The 12,585-nt window shown below is 43.5% G+C and overlaps 1 protein-coding gene across 1 annotated transcript in view; it reads right to left on the minus strand.

Annotated features, from left to right (window-relative positions):
- Positions 1-11,762: 11,762 nt before the first annotated feature.
- LOC307057492 (E3 ubiquitin-protein ligase RNF13-like) overlaps positions 11,763-12,585 on the minus strand; it is a gene marked incomplete at both ends in the record, with an annotated part of 169,555 nt that continues 168,732 nt past the window's right edge. The window contains 1 exon segment of the mRNA XM_079710687.1: positions 11,763-11,904. Coding sequence (XP_079566813.1) covers positions 11,763-11,904 — 142 coding nt within the window.

The raw sequence follows: 12,585 nt of genomic DNA on the forward strand, positions 1-12,585 counted from the left end.
AATAATAGAATGCTGCTTGGTATGGACTGGGGATAAGGAGAAATGGGAGTTGTTAATCAATGTGAATTAAATTTCTGTTGAACAAGTGAGATCTGTTGTATAATGCTGTGCCTATAGATAACAATACTATATTATACACTTAAAAGTCTAAGAGGGTAAATCTACTCTTAAGTGTTTTCAAATAAATAAATATTTTAAAAAATTTAAAAAATAATTGGAAACAAAATTACTAATGGCAATAAAGAATTACACATGAACAGGGTTGAAAAGTGATTTGAAGATGTAAGTCTAGGCACGGCACTCTTAATCTTAGGCAAGTCATTTAACTGCCTAACTCCCATATCTTCATCTTTAAATAGGATAGAAAAAGTGGATTATCTAAGGCCTATGCTATAAAATTGAGAGTCTATAACTATCGTTTTATAAGTACAAAATAAGAATAAGAACAATCCACATAGGGAATATGTTTCTTTTATGATAAATGTTGACATTTTTAATATTGTTATAAAATACTTTTCCTTTCTGGAAGGACAGTTGTAGATCAGGATAGCTACCAATCTAAGGCACTATTTTAAAGTCAAGTGAGACACATTTTCAAAGATAAAAACCCTGTACAATTCTGGTAGGAAAAAAATTGTGATTTTTCACTTATTACAGGGAATACTGAGTGTTTAGCAATATGGGTGTCCTCTATCTGATCCTAGGAAAATCCTAGAATAAACAAATATGAATAGACAGTAAGTGGCCATTATTATTAATACTATTAATAATTTCTCTTCTTTAGTTTATATGATTTCAGTGACTTATGCCACTGAAATATCTTACCTATTAAAATGATAATATGATAAGTCTTTTTGTGTAATGCCTCAGCAACAAATAACCTCATATTTTCAGTGTCTAGTAAGACAGTTTATTTCTCACCCATATAATATATCATATTTTATGGATTGGTTGTAGATATGATTTGCAAATCCAGCACCCTTGATACTGTACATGCTGATTTGGTAGCATAGGAAAAGTGCAAGGCAGATGATAGAAACATAGTAGCTTTTAATGCTTCTGCTTAAATGTTGTGTATGTCATATGTGTTCATGACTATTGGCCAACATAAATCATGTGACTAAGCCCAATATCAGTTGGGTAAAGAGGTATACCACTTCCTAAAGAGGCACTACAAAAGACATGTCAATGGGTAGGTATGATGATTTCAAATGAAGGGGGATTAATATTTGACCAATAATAACAATCTACCATAGCTACTTTTCCCCAACTTAATTGATATTCTTAAGTAGGCACAATTTCAATGGTATCTTATGTATTACTTCAGAGGTATAGATTTTTGTTTATTCACTTATAAGGTCTCAACTTATAACACCTACTGAATTTGAATTTGTGCTAATGTTGCTGATTTGATATGGATTCAGACATTTAATTTAAAAGTGCCGTTTTGGATTTAAATATTTATATTTCAAGATATTCCTGATACACATTTGTTATAATTGACATTTTAAAGAAGTTAATTTACCTAAAACCTGAGGGTATCTTAAATTTTGTACCCTTCTTATTCTTTAAATGGAAGAAGTAGTATTTCTTCTTGAGGGATTAGAACCAAAAGAGATTTGACTCAAATTTCTTCCATTTGACTTTGAAGAAGGAAGTCTAAATAAGAGAAGCTATGTCCTGGAAATGTAGGCTCTAAAGAAGAAATTAATACATCACATTTTCACAGAAATTATTTTAATTATAATCAGAGAGTTAGCGAATTCAGTTTATGTAGGATTTTTTTCCCCCTAAGGCAAGCATGAAGCACATACTTAGGGTTGTAAATATAAGCCTTAAAATGTAAATTTCTAAGCAGAGTATGGCAAAATAGATGAAAGGGTTCCATTAATGTCAGTGGGAGCCATGGAGTTAAATCCTTTTTCCATTTGCCTCAAAAAATGAAGCCCTAAGCAAGTTTTGCAAATGGCAAGTTTTGCAAATGGCAAGAGAAATAACATGTCATGAAATAATAGTCATGAAACTATTGTTCTTAGTGTAAATGTATTAATTCATTACACCAACTTCTCTTCTAAAGTCATTTTCTAAATGGTTTCTCAGCCAAAATGCCTGGCATGATGAAAATCTAGATTTTGGTTGTTTCCTTTACCCCCATATTTTGGTAATTCTTTAAAAAATACCCTGCATCAAATCGTTTTCCAAAAAAAACGTTTTTCCAAAAAAAGTCTTTAAAATGTATGACAGGTTTATTATTTGATAATGTTTTTCATGATAAAAAATAAACCGACAGAATGTGAAGAAAATTCACAATTGTATTGTAAATTCTAAGAAAATTTTAATTAAATTGAGTCATTGTGATAGCTCTAGAACAGGGATCAGCAAACCCTGGCCTGCAGTCTGTTATTTAAATAATGGGTCATTTGTTTACATATTATCTATAGGCTCTACTTTCATGCTACAATGGCAAAACTGAAACAAAGAAAGGGAAGGGAAGGGAAAGGAGGGGAAGGGAAGGGAGGGGAGGGGAGAGGAAAGGAGGAGAGGGGAGGGGAAGGGAGGAGAAGGGAAGGGAAAGGAAAGGGAGGGAAGGGAAGGGGAAGGGAGGGGAGCGAAGGGGAAGGGAAGGAGGAGAAAGGTTGGGAGGGGAGGGAGGGGAAGGGAGGGGAGGGAAGGGAAAGAACGGAAGGGAGGAGAAGGGAGGGGAAGGAAGGGAAGGTAAAGGAGGGAAGGGAAGGGAGGGGAGGGCAGGGAAGAGAAGGGGAAGGAAGGGAGGGGAAGGGAAGGGAGTGCAGGGAAGGGGAAGGGAAGTGGAAAGGAAGGAAAGGGAAAAGAGGGGAGTGGAGGGAAGGAAAGTGAAGGGAAGGGCAGGAAAAGAAAGGCAAGGCAATGCAAGGCAAGTCTCCTTTTTCTGTAGGACACAGATACTTGGCTATGTGGCTCAAGCTAAATGATAGAGCCATTCTGTACTCAGCAGACATTTTTTCTTTCTACCCAGATTCCTATCATCCCATAAAATTGGAACTTCATCCTTTTTAATGGGAAAAAGCTTTACCTCTTCCATTCATTATTAATTGGATGTGTCAGTAATAGGGACATAGTTTGTCAGCCACACCTCTGTTCATATTTCTCTTCGTTAAAATCACACATCTCTTGGTTTCTTTGACCCTTTTGGGGACACAGAGTCTGAGATGATAGTATCTTCCATATGGCTCATTTGATAAATGTCTGCTATGAAAAAACAAATCTTGCCACATGCAAGCACAAAGGTTAATTTTTGAGGAAAATAATATTAAACTTGATTTTAGTCTCCAGTCCAAGTCTTTCAATTCAGCATTTGTAGAAATGTTCAAAATCACTGATGTTTAGATTCCTATTGATTCTTACTGAAATTACTCAGTTGACTGAAAATTTGGAGAGAAGAGAGGAGTGAATAAACATCATTCTCTAACTTCTACACCAGCACTTGAACCCCAGCACTCCTGGAGCTGACCAGGAGTCTCTCCTGTGTCCCACACCTGGCAAGGAAGAATTGTACTACAAAATGCCCAATGTTTGGTAAAACCAATGTGGTAAGTGGACAAAAATCTGTAAATACACAAAAGAGATATTTCTCTCCCAATAGCACACACTGTGCAGCCCCCAAAACAGGAACTTTTTTTTTTTTTAGCATTGAGAAGATAGCTGCTGCTGTTCCATCACTCAAATCTGCCCAAGGGGACTATTTTGCTTGGTCAGAAAGAGAAAGAGGTCTTATGAGCCTGTGGAGTAAGCCCTTCTTGGTTCTCTATGATTTGTTTTTCTGAACAGAGAAGAGGCTCTCCTCTTACTCTCACTTCCTTGAGTTATACAAACCTGGATCAAGACCCAGACAAGGCCTAGGTCTCTTCAGACTCTCTTGGGCTCAAGGGCACACTTGACTGACAAGTGAAAAGGTCAAGATTCTTTTTGTGGCTGAATTAGAAACCCCATCTCCTGGAGTCTGGGGGAGAATGGATACATGTATATGTATAGCTGAGTCCCTTTGCTGTATACCTGAAACTATCACAACATTGTTAAACAGCTATATTCCCATATAAAATAAAAAGTTAAAAAAAAAAAAAAACCCATCTCCTGATTAATGAATTCCACAATTTACATGTAAAGGATGGGAAGACAGGGCCATTTCATGGATGAGTGACCTATGCAATTGCAGAGGACCCCATGATTAGAAGGGCCCAGTGTTAATGTTCTACTATTATTTTGAATTTCTAAATCTCTTTAAAAACAAACGATGCTGCATTTTCATGTTGTATAGAGTCCCATAAATCATGTAGCTATCCTGAAGGGAGGTATTAGAAGTCACACTCTTTTTGTTACCAACTCTTCCCCAACAAGGGTCCTCCTGCTTGGTGTCATTTGAGCCAATAGAATGAGGTCGAGTTCAGTTCAGAAGCAAAGGAAATTTTTATTCTTTGATTTAAGAACGGAGAGAGCCTTAGGGTTAGGAATGTCGAGGAGGGATAAATTGGGAGATTGGAATTGAGATATACACACTACTATACATACAATAGATAACTAATTAGGACCTACTGTGTAACACAGGGAACTCCGCTCAATACTCTGTCATGACCTATATGGAGAAAAGAATCTAAAAAAGAGTGGATATATGTACGTGTGTATAACTGATTCACTTTGCTGTACACGTGAAACTAACACAACATTGTAAAGCTACTCCAATAAAAATTATTTTTAAAAAAATAGAGGTTTCAGTTTGACCTCTTGAGGCCAGATGGTCCCTGAAAGGCTGTGGGCAGGGCTGCTTTATAGGGTTTTTTCCCGCGGGGCGGGGCGGGGCGGAGTTCCCGCGGGGCCGAGCTCTCCTGGTGCCGGGCGCACCTGTGCTGCTCAAGCCTCCGGATCCTCAGCTCCCAGTGTGGAACGCAGCACATCTCCACGCACCCACGGAGCTAAGGTGTCGGTGCAGCCGTTTTACACTAAGAACTCTGGTCTGAAGCGCCGAGACAAGGCCTGTGTGGCACCCTAGGAGCAAGTGAATCTAGATGAAGCGAAAAGGAAAAGGAAAAAAAAAAGGTTAGACTTTATGTTATTACCCAGATTCTATTTTTATTCCCCAGGAATTATTAATGGGCTTTACCTCCTTGGTCTCTTGTCCTGCTCGTCATCCTTGAGAGGAGCTGAGGGGCACTGGTCCATCTTCTGAAACTGCTTTCTGCTGATTTGGGGTGTTGTCATAACCGTGGGTAGAGCGGAACTTCTCCCAGCTGCCTTTACACGTGTTTGATTATCATCGGGTTTCAGCCCTGATTACTGCTGAGCGACCACCACTTCTCTAACCTTCTGGAGACAAAGGACACCAGATAATTTAAAATTCATGGACCAAATATTAACAGGAGAATAGTGGTCACATATCAAATTTTTGCTAAAAATGCAGGTTTCTAGGTCTTTTGTCTGTAGGCGAAAGTGTGCCCTCATGTGGAGGCTCACTGCCCTGGCCAGAATCTCCCTGGTCACACTTTTGTTGTTTTTTGAGAAGAGAAGCTTCAGGGCAGAGAGAGTAGTCAAGGGGGTTTGTTGCCCCAGGTTGTCTTCCGGAGGTTCGGATGCTCTTCACTCAAGTGTGAAGCACCCACAGAGTGACCCCCTGCAGCTTTGGGGCAGAGTGGGTGGTTAGGATCACCCAGTGGAGTCTGCCCCACTTAGGAGTGAGCTGGTCTTGCAGACCACTGGTTTTCCAGGTTTTTAGGTTCACCCAGTCTCCTTGCTGGAGGGGATGTAAGGCCAAGTTAGTACGTGCCAGCACCCTGTTACCATATTCCATGAGAGCTTTCATGGTTTCTCCTACCTGAAGGGCATACTGAGTTGTTCCATTTCAAGGGGGGTTAAGGTGTCTCTTCTCTCAGGCTTGGGGAATGAGTCTACCATACATGAGTTGAAAAGCGCTTAGCTTTAATCCCTTGGAGCTAACTGCATGTGGAGCAGGGCAATCAGAAGTAACTGAATCCAATTTTCTTGAGTTTCCTGACATAGCTTGGGTAAGGCCTATTCCACAGTCTGACTGGATCTCTCTACTTTCCCTGATGATTGGGGTCTCCAGGCTGAGTGCAAAGTCCATTTTATGCCCAGAGCACTCGTTTGCCACTTAGTCACTTGAGACACAAATGATGGACCATTATCTCTTTCTAGGGATCCTGGGAGCCCAAACCTGGGGATTATTTCTTTTAGTAATGCTTTAGCCACTTCAGCTGCTGTTTCAGTTCTAGTGGGGAATGCTTCTATCCACCCAGAAAATGTGGCTGCTAGCCCCAAAAGATACCTGAAATTGCCCGATGTTCTCAGTGTGACAGTGAAATCAATCTGCCAGTCCTCTCAGGATATGTCCCTCTGGTCTGAATAGGCCTTATCGGGGGTCCTCTCATGTTGGGGTTGTTACTTTTCATGCTAGGAGCTAACATGACCTCAACTAATCAGTTATATAGGGCTTCCCTCCTGTAGTGAGTTCCTTGATCAGCCTCCCTGATGGCTTGACAAGCTGCAGTGGGGGGAAAGAAGTATTGCCCATGTTCGTTAACTAGCCACCCATGGCCTCCTAGATCTCTCTTACAGCCACATTTTGGGGATTTGTCTAATTCTTCCTTGGTGTAGATTGGGGAATAATTGGATGGGACTTGTCTTCAGGGCATGAGGAGTAGTTGCCAATTTACTGGTTTTAGGGCCACCCTTTTGGCAGTTGTGTCCACTTTGTTGTTTCTCTTTATTATCTCTGCATCCCCCTTTTGGTGACCCCCTACAATGAATCACTGCCACCTTTTTTAGAAGCTGTGTGCTGCTTCTAAGAGCTTCCATATGCTTAAGCCATGTTTCACCAGTTTATTCTCCACAGTAAGCATAGCATTTAAGATCTTCCCTGGCTCCAGCTCTAAGGCTCAGGTGAGGGCTATCAGCTCCACCTTTTGGACAGAAGTTCCTGGGGGTAGGCTTCTTGCTTCTATGACTTGGGTCTGGGAGGTTCCTGCATATCCCACCAGGCTTTTCCCTCTCTAGTGAAACTGCTTCCATCTGTGAACCATTCCTCTTTGATGTTTGGGAGAGGGTCACTTCCTAGGTTGGGGTGACTGGAATAATCATGTCTATGGTTTCTGTATGATCATGCTCCAGGGACCCATTTCTGTGGGGAGCAGGGTGGCAGGATTTAGCATGTGACAGGTTTTTATGGTAGCCACTGGGTTGTCTAAAAGCATAGCCTGAACTTGAATCAACCTTCTGGGGGATAGCCTTTCTGTTTCCTTAGAACTTGCTAAAGCCTGAACCTAGTATGGAGTCCATAAGGGACTGGCTGACCAAATGTTAACCTCTCAGCCTCCTTTAGCAGAGTTGCAGCAGCTGCAATGCCCGTAGGCGAGGAGGCCATCCCTTAGCAGTTTGATCAAATTGTTTAGAGAAATAAGCTACCACCCAAGTAAGCTAATACTCCAAGGGCAATTCCGCTTCTCTCATGAATGTAAAAGTCAAAGGGTTTAGCCAAATCTGGGAGAGCCAGGGCAGGGGGCTGAAGTAATTGCTTTTTTTAATTCTTGAAAGGCCCCTTCACATTCTGGATTCCATTCAAATGGATCATCATCCTTTCCTTTCAAGTTTGCATATAGAGGCCTAGCTATCCCTAGTTAGGGATCCAGATGTGGCAAAACCTGGAAACCCCTAAGCTGTCTTCTATTTCTAGGAGGGGCAAGGCTACAAACGGCTTATTTTCTTCCCTGGGGTAGGCTTCTCTGAGAATGAAACCTAGGTAGATCACCCTAGTTTGTGATATTTGAGCCTTTATCTTGGACACCTTATATCCTTTATTGGCTGGGTGATTCAGGGTAGTTACAGTATTTTAAGTCAGAGTTCTCCTTAGTAGGGCTGGCAATCAGAATGTCACCTGCATACTGGAGGAGGATCCCCTTCTCTTTTAGGTCTTTAGCTAAAGTTTTCCCAAAGATGGCAGGGGAATTTTTGAACTTCTGGGGCAGGACTATCCAGCAGAATTGTTTTTGTTGTGTTTGGGTCCTGCCACTCAAAAGCAAAAACTTCTTCTGACTCTGGGGCTAATGGAATACAGAAGAAGGCATATTTTAACTCTAATACAGAACACCAGGTTCTGATGGATGGTAGAATGGCCAGCAAGGGGTAGGGATTAGGGACTAGTGGATATATATCCTGTGTGGCTTCATTGACTGCCCTGAGATCCTGTACCATATGGTATTCCCCATTAGGTTTCTTTATGGGGAGAATGGGAGTATTGCAAGCTGACTGGCATGTTCTAATAGGACCCTGGTCAGTAAGGCTCTGTATGGCAGGGGCAGTGCCCAACAAGGCCTCCCAGCAGAGAGTACTGTTTTCTTTTGGGCCATGTGTGTCCGGGATTTAGATGGACTATCACTTACTCCACCGGTCCCCAGGCCCAGACCTTGGGATTTACTCCAGGGAGGTCGACTTGCTCTGTCTGAGGAGGTTTGTCCTCAGTCATTAACATTGTCATCTTGTGCCTTTGTCCAGGGGACGCCAATCTCCAGTTTGTCTCCCATTAGGTAGATAGTAGCCCCCAATATACATAAGATATCTCTTCCTAGCAGGGGCATAGGGCATTCAGGGACATACAGGAAGGAATGGGTGAGCTTGTGTTCACCCAATTTACATTCTATTGGCTCTGTGAATGCCTGCTCTTGGGCCTTCCCTGTTACTCCCATACTTTTACAGCTCTTGCGACCAAGTTTGCCTGATCTGGTGTTTAGAACCAAGTAAGTGGCACTAAGTGTTGACTAAGAATTTGATAGGCTGTGCCCCTATGTCCAATATCAGCTGGACTCCTCTGGGGTCCATCAGAGTGCCAGCTTAGGAACCCCCTGACCCCATAATTTTAATCTATTTGGGCCATCCGCCTTCCAGGGGAGTGGCCAGGAACTGCCATTTCCATCTCCCTTTGGGAGCAGTAGGGAATTCTCTCTTCCAGTGTCCCTCTTGTTTACATTTGGCACACTGACTGGGTCCTAATTTCCTTGGCTTGCTATCCCTCCATGGGGGCTAGGGGTCACTCTCCAGAGTTGAGAATCTCCATGGGCAGTTAGTCCAGATTCCTATGCCAACCAGTTGACATTGGAGGGCAACAACCAGTGGGTGGGCTTGCCTCTGGGCCTTTTCATCCTCTAACTTTTCCTCCTCTATATCTCAGTTATTAAACACCTGGTAGGCAACCTCGACCAGGTAAGAGGTAGGAGGTATCTGGTTCTATTTCCAGTTTCTGAAGTCTGTGCCTAATGTCAGGAGCACTTTGGGAAATGAAATACAACCTCAGGGTTGCATTCCCTTCCAAGGACTCAGGGGCAATGGTAGTATAAATTCAGAGGCAGTCCCTAAGGCTCTCTAGGACTGGGAAGGGTTTTCTTTTGGCTCCTGATTGATTTTCCTTATCTTATCCCAGTTGACAGGTTTCTTTCCTGCTGCCTGGATTCTCTTTAAGATCATATTTTTATAATGGGTCAGCCTCTGTCTTGCACCCCATTCTCCATTGTCTCAGTGGTCCCAGTTAAGTTTGTTGTCTGAGATCTCTTGATTCCCCAATCTGAACATAGCATAACCTGAATCGTTTCTGTTCTCTGTTTGCTTCCTCTCCAGCTTTTGAAAAGACCATGGCCTTTTCTTTCTCTGGTAGGGGTACATTGAGGAGACTCTGGATGTCAGCCCAGGTGGGGTCATGGGTCTCAAAGCTTCTCCTAATCTGGATCTTTCCTCAACTCTTTACCATGACTTTTCCAGTTATACAGATCAGAAGTGGTAAAGGGGATGTATACCTGGACGAGCCCTCCTTCTCCATTGGGGACCTGGCTCAAAGGGAGTTGTTTTTCTGAATTTCACCCCATTTCTTTTGTCTCTGTCACATCAGGCCCAATTGTAAAATGGTGTTGTAATTTAGAGACCCATGGTTAGGCCAACTTTCCCCATTTCCCAGATGGTATTGAGGCAAGGCTGTATTCCATAGGAAGATACAATGTTTGGGGATCAAGGAGTGATACCCGAAAAACTTCCAGTTCTGGAGGATATACCCTAATGGGCTATCTTTCCATATGGTAGATATTTGGTTCCCCATACCTTAGATGTTGTTTTGGATTTGTTTCCATCTACCGAGGGGGTGGCTGGAATAATTTGTTGGCTTGCAAATGTCACAAGATTTAACCCAAATAAGATTTCCAGTTCAGGAAATTTGGAACCAGCACCAAACTCATAATGGATTCCTCAAAAGATCAAAATAGGAGGTGTCCAAATGGCGTGGTGGACTCTGGTATAACTGGGGGTCCCCCTTTAATTCGTAGTAGCCCGTTCTTGAGACAGCCCCTCCTCAGTCAGAACATCCCACAGGTGGTGAGATGAGACCACCTCCAGGCCAGAGCAGCTTAGCCATATTAGTTCCTGACCAACTTGGTCCGTTAGGCAGTGGCACAGCTGTCTGAGGTGTGTGTGTGTGTGGGGGTCTTCATTTTCCTCCTTTTGCTTGAAAAGGAGGAGTTTTCAGACTTCCCACTGGGTGAGACCTAAAAGCACAAGGGATTCCCAATGGGTACTCACCAGGTCACTGGGCAACTGGTATTCTGTGCTGATACTGGGAGGAGAGCCCATGGAATCTAGGTCAATAAAGAATCACCCAAGGTTCACCTCACAGAGTGGTGGGGAGGGGGGCAGAGGGCAGGCAATGAATGTTTCCTGGTCTTTCCAGCAGCTCACAGGGTTCCCCAGGCCACTTCAGAGAAACTAGCTCTGATTGGAAGAGGTCAAGTCAGCAGTCATGTACCTACCTTGGGACCCTTTCACACTTGGGCATCCACAGTGCCTTTGCCTGAACTGGACTGAGCAGCCTGTTCTGTTTTGTCAGGTGGTCCTTGTTATCTGAGCCTTTTCCCGGTCTTGCCTCTTGACTCACAGAGCTGGACATTTTCCTTTACCAAACCAAAAGTGACTATGGAGAGTGCTACTGTTGACGCCTGGAGATTGGCAAGGAGGGAGAAAAGGCCCTGGTGTGGCTGCTACTGACTTGTACAGGGGTCAAGCAGACAGCACTACTGGCAAGACAGTGGGCAAGACTGCTGTGGCTCCCTCTTGTCCACAGGTCCCCACTGTCCCTTGGGCATCTGATACTGTGGGAAGGACAGCCAGAGGAAGGGGGCAGACACAAGTGAGTTTTAGTCTCTGATCCCCAGTGATGCCACAGTTTGATCACCTCACGGGAGTACAGTCTGAATGACTCTGGGGGCTACACGGTGTGTGTGCACCACACCTGAGTGGTTGCTGGGAAGAGCTGCTCTGAATTTGGCCAAAAGCTGCTGCCACTCTACCCCATCAGAGTGTACACAAAGACCAGAGCCAGTCATCCACATGCAAACCTCCCAGAGCTTCTGCCATCCTCCTGCTGGAGCCCAGGTGAGCCCAGAGCCTAGTGGATAGGTGCAGGCAAAAAGGAAAAGGTCACGGTTCGTACCATCTGGGGTGCCAAAATTTGTTACTGACCCTTTTGAGTCAGGCCCCCACAAGGGTCCTCCTGACTATTGAGCCAATAGAAGGAGACCTAGTTCAGTTCAGAAGCAAAGGAAAGTTTTCTTTTTGATCAGAGAGCTCCTTGTGCTGTAGGGTACATGCTCTCCCTGAAAGCTGCTCTATAGGTGGAGCTGCTTTATAGGGTTCTTATTAGTGCAGAGGGGGTCCAAGTTCTTGCCAGCCAGGTTCAGGGGTATTGATCACAGCCCTTCAGATCGCAGTGCCGGGCACAGCATGTCTGCACCTGTCCGGGCTGGCCATTTCACACTAGAAACTGGTCTGAAGTACTGTGCTGGGTGTAAGGCCTCTGCATGCGGCACCCTATGAGCAAGAGAGACTAGACTGAACACAAAGGAAAAGAAAAAAAAGGTTAGACGTCATTACCCAGATGCTGTTTTTATTCCCTGGGGATTGTTAATGGGCTTTGCAGGTAACATTTTGTCAAGTTCAACCAGAAATAAAGATTACTTTGATTTCTGTGTTGTCCCCATGTGTATTTCCCAATTGCCCCATTACTCAGTTGAAAAAGACTAGTGTCCCCCCTGCCTCACCACCGCTAGGAACAGTTTACCCAGAAATCTCAAGCAGTTTGTTCAAGCAGATCATCAAATGTCTGTCCATGAATACCTTCCTATAGTCTCAAACTTGCATAATCATGTTTCTAGAAGTTAATCCCCAGCTCTGCTCTATACACACATTCAAGGTTCTATATTTCTTTTACTTTGTCGCTGTGCCATTTTTGTAAGGAGTTGTCCTTGACCCAGCGGTTGAGGCTGGCATACTGCTGTGTACACATTCCTGTCCATAGGTTAGAAAAAGATCTGTCAAAGACGAAAGGCTTCATTTTTGAAGAGGGAGCCTGCAAGTGCATGTGTGCCTTTTTCCTAAGGTATTATTTTCCCACTTAGTCATGACACTGTAACTATGAGGGGAGTAGCAGCTATGGTTCACGTGCCAACTAAAAGTGACTTCTCTTAGAAGAGAAAGAGGAAGAGGACAAAGGAGGAGAGGAGAAACCATATG

This window comes from Hyperoodon ampullatus (genome assembly GCF_949752795.1).
Source record: "Hyperoodon ampullatus genome assembly, chromosome: 1".
NCBI classification, from domain to species: Eukaryota; Metazoa; Chordata; class Mammalia; order Artiodactyla; family Ziphiidae; genus Hyperoodon; species Hyperoodon ampullatus.